Source organism: Scylla paramamosain, chromosome 24 (genome assembly GCF_035594125.1).
Source record: "Scylla paramamosain isolate STU-SP2022 chromosome 24, ASM3559412v1, whole genome shotgun sequence".
NCBI classification, from domain to species: Eukaryota; Metazoa; Arthropoda; class Malacostraca; order Decapoda; family Portunidae; genus Scylla; species Scylla paramamosain.
This window is the reverse complement of record NC_087174.1, coordinates 9806701-9813327: the sequence shown is the minus strand read 5'-3', so window position 1 is coordinate 9813327 and position 6627 is coordinate 9806701. Positions and strand designations below refer to the sequence as shown.

At 44.1% G+C, this 6627-nt stretch overlaps 1 protein-coding gene across 1 annotated transcript; it reads left to right on the top strand.

The window, feature by feature from the left end:
* The first annotated feature begins 2664 nt into the window (after positions 1-2664).
* Positions 2665-5657, top strand: LOC135112719 (uncharacterized). Its single transcript, XM_064027473.1, has 2 exons — positions 2665-4283; positions 4793-5657. The coding sequence occupies exon 1, from the start codon at positions 2793-2795 to the stop codon at positions 4245-4247; it is 1455 nt and encodes a 484-aa protein (XP_063883543.1). The 5' UTR covers positions 2665-2792; the 3' UTR covers positions 4248-4283; positions 4793-5657.
* Positions 5658-6627: the final 970 nt, after the last annotated feature.

The window sequence follows — 6627 nt, the reverse complement described above, 5'->3', positions numbered from 1 at the left end:
GGAGGGAAACTACAGAAAATAATTATGGAAGTGGAAGAGTGAGATCACTTTCCACTGATCCCGCCCAGCTCTAATTGTTTTCCTCAGAAACAACATTGTAGCCATCACGAGCAGTAATAATGACCATGCTCTGTTTGAAATTCCTTTATTTGTTTTCCCATAACCCCTTCCCCCCCCTCTCTCTCTCTCTCTCTCTTTCTCTCTTTCTCTCTCTCTCTCTTAGTACAAAGGAAGAAATAGAAATATCTGAGAAAGAGAAATCTGAGGGAGCAATAGAGTGAGTGGTGTCTCTCCCTGATTCCCTCCGTTGCTTCAGGTCCTTGCTGGATGACTCACCTTCCCGGAGCCTCCTTGCTCCTCACCGGTTCCTCCCGCTAATCCAGCCAGAAGAGATTTTTTGAAAACCTTCTCTTGAGAAAAATTCAACGAAATGACGAAAATTAGTGATTAATTATTACAAGACTAAATAAAACTAAAGGAAATGTAGATGGCGAGTTAAAAAGTGGATTTATGAATCATCGACTAAAGGAATATACAATAAATAGTAACTGTACGCATTACGGATTAGTATACAACGAGTTAAGACGACGGATGGATAGCGAATTTCAATCTTCTTACAAGATTACACCACGTTAGGTAAGGGGCATCACCCTCACTTCCTTGTCGCCCGCCTTACCTGTCTGCATTTCTCTTTGGTTACGTTACCGCGGGAAATAGGAAAAAAAAAAAAATAAATAAATACACCCACTACATGCCGTGACGACTTTTCCAAAGCAGCAATTAGAGGGAAGTTTCAAGACTCTTCTCCAGTTCTGGATAATACTTTTGGCTCTTTCTTATAGGGATTGGCACCTCACTGGATCTTCTTTTTTAAGCTCTCACAGCCCTAGGCCGGTACTCCGAGAGAGAGAGAGAGAGAGAGAGAGAGAGAGAGAGAGAGAGAGAGAGAGAGAGAGAGAGAGAGAGAGAGAGAGAGAGTGTAACGTGTGTTATCGTATGGACGACTGGACGACTGTTACGTGACTCATCTTGCCTTAACCTACTGACAATCTATGTAGGTTCATCTCATCCCCATCCTGTCAGCTGCATCTTGAGTTGAACATAATGGACTCAACCTTCAAACATGCATGATTATCGATACAAAGGAACTAATTAGTGTCTTCTTTTTTTTTTCACCGAACGATATTATTATTCAAAATATGTGTGTGTGTGTGTGTGTGTGTGTGTGTGTGTGTGTGTGTGTGTTAGGCCACTGTTCTTTTGATGTGTTTTCTAACAGATGCCAATTCAGAATAATTCTCTCTCTCTCTCTCTCTCTCTCTCTCTCTCTCTCTAAATACGCACTCTTCACGACTTCACTGTATGTATAAATTCTCGGGCCCACGTAGTTCATTAGAGCAGCTGCAGACGCATCGGTTGAGCGGCAGAGTCAGTTGTTGATCGAACATACTCGTAGTGTACACAAGTGGAATGAAGATTATGAAGTTGCACGGATTCTTATGTACACATTCCTACATACACACATACATAGATGTAGTATACATATACATGCGCACGTTCAGGGTTATTGTTTTCTTCATTATATAACGATTGCATACTTAAGCGAATACCTGCATGAGAGAGAGAGAGAGAGAGAGAGAGAGAGAGAGAGAGAGAGAGAGAGAGAGAGAGAGAGAGAGAGAGAGAGACTAAACTTAGACCGTTTCATAAACCATGATATAACACATCTGTAGCACAATGAAGTGGAGGAATGGCGGACCTCACATTGTTTAGGTAGGTATTTGAATGTAGAGGTAAATGAAGAGATAGACGGACAGGAAGAAATATTAAGATGAGAGAGAGAGAGAGAGAGAGAGAGAGAGAGAGAGAGAGAGAGAGAGAGAGAGAGAGAGAGAGAGAGAGAGAGAGAGATATTCTAAATGATGTGTGTGTGTGTGTGTGTGTGTGTGTGTGTGTGTGTGTGAGTGTGTAATCATGTAACTGCATTAAGTTAGGAAGGCTGCTAAATGAATATTCACGAAAGATCAAAATACAGTTAATCCTTTTCCCACACCACCACTAACAACGTCGTCACAACCATAGCAGTTTTTTTTTTTTTACCAACACTACAAAGCAACAACAACAACAACAACAACAACAACAACAACTACTACTACTACTACTACTACTACTACTAGTACTACTTCCTCGAACATCATAATATAAATTATGCCACTGATATTAATTTTCAACATAATCTTAAGTACTTGTATTCCCATGCCATGTTTGCCTTGTATCCCGTACACCTTGCCCAAGACAACAATTTGCATGATTTCTTTTGCTCACGTACTGAACAGCTTCTCATCACAGCAGGGAGAGAAGGCATCTTGGAACACAGCCACATCCACACACCAGGAGTGACGACACAGCTGTTATAGTGACGTCAGTCTCCATGTTGCCAAGGCGTGTTTTTCAAGCTTCTATTTTTCCCTGCTAACAAGTTTTCAAAGGCAAAATTTTGGTACTTGTTGCAGACAGAAATATCTTTCTGATTTCTTGCAAGAATGCTGCAGCCGTCCGTTTTCTGTGTGGAGAAAGATGATACGAAAAGAATCATGGGCGAGCGTGGAGAGCGATGGAGGTCACGGAAGATGTCCCAGAAAGTGCGGGGTGGCCAAGGTGGGGGAGAAGGGAGAGCGGGCCGCGAGTCCGCCACAGTTGCGGCTTCAGTGGCTGACTAGTTTACGCAGGGCTGTGTTCAGAGCCACATTAAGAGGGAGATTACAGTGTCTGTAGGAGTGCCTGCGCCTGCCATGGGTGGTGTAGGAGGCGCTAAGAAGGGTATGGGCACGCAGCGACCCATGGGGGTGACTGTGTTGGTGGTGGTGGCGGCCACTGTGATGTTGATGTCCGCCCCGGCTGGCCAAGCATTAAGTTTGCATGACCACATTTGCAGATTATCGAGGAGGAGCATCGAGATCTACCCCTTTGATACGGTTTATCTCGGCACAAACGCATTGTCTGTGTTGGTGACAATGGAGTCTGCGGGATGTGTCAACTCAACAAAGTGGTTATTTTGCCAAGATTTCAAAGCTTCCAACGAAACAACCATATCCCTGTTGTCATTTAAATGGAATTGGTACGAATTGACTTTTATAAGTTGCGGAAAATATATTGCAAAAATTGGGTCAAAAATTGTGAAGTTTAAACGTGTGGTTCCGCCTCATTGCTTATCTAAAAGTACTACGTTGAGAGTGGATTCCACGGTTGTGCTTGGAAGGAAATGCACAGGACCAGAGAGGAAGGTGAGACAGAGCAAGGCTGAATGCAAGAGGCTCGAACAGGAGGGTGGTGTGCAGGGTAACTTATCCAATCTCGATACTTTTGTCAACTATTTTGAGAAGGAACTAAGTGATCCAAGTAAACCCATTTCTCGTCGTCCATTTTCGGACGACGTGCCAGATCCAGCTGAACCTGCCGGGAACACCTTTCATAAACAGAGGACCTTTTCCATGCCGAAATTCTCTGGAAACAAGGATGACCCCAAGGAATCTGAAGCAAACAACAGCAAGACTGTTTTCCATGACCCCTTGGTGATTAACAGCGAGACTTTTCTCAAGGGACCTGAGGTGGACGACAACAAGGCTTTTATCAATTGGCCAAAAGATAATGACATCCTGCAGGCAAATTTTGTAACCCCGCCGACTTACATCCCAGACGACGACTTTTTCTTGAATGATCCTCCGGGTTACACAGTGCACCGAAAATATAAAGAGAATGCCATCCCCATTTTCATTGGAATCGTGGCTTTGACAGTAAGCATGTGCCTTAGATTCTGTTTGTGTCGTGGCAAGAGTGTGGTGCGGCGCGTTACAACCGTCACTGTCATCAGAAGTCGCCCTGTTGGTTCTCCTGACGCGCCTCAGGACCAGCAGGACCCTCCACCCTCTTACGTCGACGTCGTCAATGAAGTCACGACGCCGGAGAGCCCATCAGATGAGGGGTCTGCCGAGCCGCCGCCCCCAGCCTATGCAGATATAGTAGACGAAGTTCAGCCGCCCACCTATTCGGAGGTGGAGGCACAGTCGATGCCTGCCTCTGAGATGTTGCCGCTGGCGGAACAGGAGGCTGGAGCACAAAATACGCAGCCCCCGCCTGATTCCGAGTCCGTCCCAGATGCCAAGGGCTTGGCGGCCACCAGAAGCATGCTATCAAAATACAGACATCAACAGAAACAGTTCGCCTTCAAAGTGCTGGAGGAGGACTGAGGCCGCTGGCGGCCGCTACTGATGCTTTCAGGGCAGGTAGGAAGCAGGACACTGGGATCAATATTATTATTATTACAAGTATTTATGAAAGTACTAGATTTTAGGTGAACTATTATTTTCTAAATGCCGCAAGTAGGATTCTCTCTCTCTCTCTCTCTCTCTCTCTCTCTCTCTCTCTCTCTCTCTCTGTATATATCTGAACTGCATTTACTGGTGACCTTGTATACCTTCCACACCTCTTATTTTACACACACACACACACACACACACACACACACACACACACACACACACACACACACACACACACACACACACACACACACACTGTCTTGCAGGTAGTCGGAGCACATACCTCACCTACTACCAACATGCACCTCATACTAAGGCAACCATACCTATACTCTATTCAAGGTTACTTTCAACCAGTGGCACCCATTTTACACATTTCACATCTTTATTTTCTTTGAATGTTGACTGATTAACTAGTCATTCTCCCAAGGAGCCTGGATAAATATTTGTGTATGCTTGTTTTGTCTTTGTAGGTGTCTTCTCCGTCAGCGGCGCCTTCGCATCGAACATCACTTTAGAGGAATCTCTAAGAATATTTCTCCAAGAATATTTGTGGACGACTAACATTCGGTCGAGGATGACAGCCGCAAGCAGTCACATCTTGAGTAGGTTTATGGAATTGTACCGTGTCCGCTGCCTCCCCTCCCCCCACGTGCATTGTATGGTAGGTTGGTTGGTAGGCAGATAGGTCAACAAGACTTAACTGTATGAATGGCAACAAAGAGGTGGACGAACAGTTTTATATGTACCAGTCACAGTATTTTTTTATGGTCTGCAAAATGTAGATGGCTATAACAAATGGTAATGTATTTTATTTATCTTAATTTTATTTTTATTTTTTATCTATAAACGAAAAATAAGGTAGTTTAATTCCTTTACTTGTGATAGTAGTGTTTAAGGGGTGCGATGTGGACTAGCGATCAGAGTGTCCGGGAAGAAATGTTGATGTTCTTGGTGAATCTAATGATTTTTATTTATTATCATATCTACCTCCTTTGTCCAACACTAGCTGATATATCCAAGTGCCCAAGTGGGCCGTTATAGCTGGAGTTCAGAAGTGAGGCAGGGAGCTTATTTATGAAGTTTAAAATTGTTAGTCGTGTTATGTGATGTTCCCATCCCCACTCGTTCCCTAAGAATTTCATTCATAAGTTTAGCTGGTTATCGTCTTTCATGAAAGGACGCGATTAGCACGAAGAGTGAGACGTCTGTATGTTGTATAAAGCTTTATCGTGACCGTCGCGCCTTCCCAAGAGCTGTGTGTTGTGCCTCTGCTTAATAAAAATGATACTTTTTATATGAAGGAAAAATATAATGGTAATAACCTTTTTACTTAAATGGATGTTTCCTTTCATTCTTTGCTTTAAAAATTCCTGTGGAGAGGAAGAATCTTGTGTGTGTGTGTGTGTGTGTGTGTGTGTGTGTGTGTGTGTGTGCGCGCGCGCGCGCGCTGCGTGCATGCTTGTGTTGCATTAATACGTCTGACTAACATTGCATTGTTTACTGCAAGATGGCGTCAGTATGTGACTAAGTCTTTTAATATTAACGTAGTGAAGTTGTTCACCTTCACTTTGAAATACTTCACAGAAAATCTTTCCTTAAATCTAGCAGGATCATAATGACTTGCTTTTCTGTCTTAAGGGCTTCACATGGAGTATTTTACACGCACACACACGCACACACACACACGTACGTACACGTAACAATAATCAATAAGTTGATCATCTTTTACAATAAGTAACTTAAGCTAGCCTTTGCCAAACTGCTAAAGAAGTCAGTGATTAGAAAGTAATATGAAGAGTGTCGGAAAATATCAAGTCCATTCCTGAAAAAGTAAAAAGTTATATAGCAAGAAAGACACCCCACTATACCTGTTTTGCGCCTCACCCTCACCCTCCATGCTCACCACGCTACCTCCCTCATCACCTCCAACACCATGATACACTCCGATAACACCACTGCGACCATCACTACCACCGCTTACCGCCTCTAGATAGCTACAAGCAACTTCCTCTCCTTATCAACACTGCCTTATCACACATCATGCAAAGGCTCGCACCACATCCTCCTACCTCCACGTTACATTACTCTTCCTACACCACAACGCAGTCTCATTAGCAGCACGTGTCGCGGAACAATACTTCGAGATCTTAGTATGATCTCAGCCACCACCACCACCATCACCGCGCTCCCAGCCTCCCTCCACATGACCCCAATGCCCGGCCAGCACACGGCTTGCACGAGTTCACATCTCCGTCCCAACGAAATACGTGACGTGAGGATATGCTCAGCTGCATGGGACCGCTTT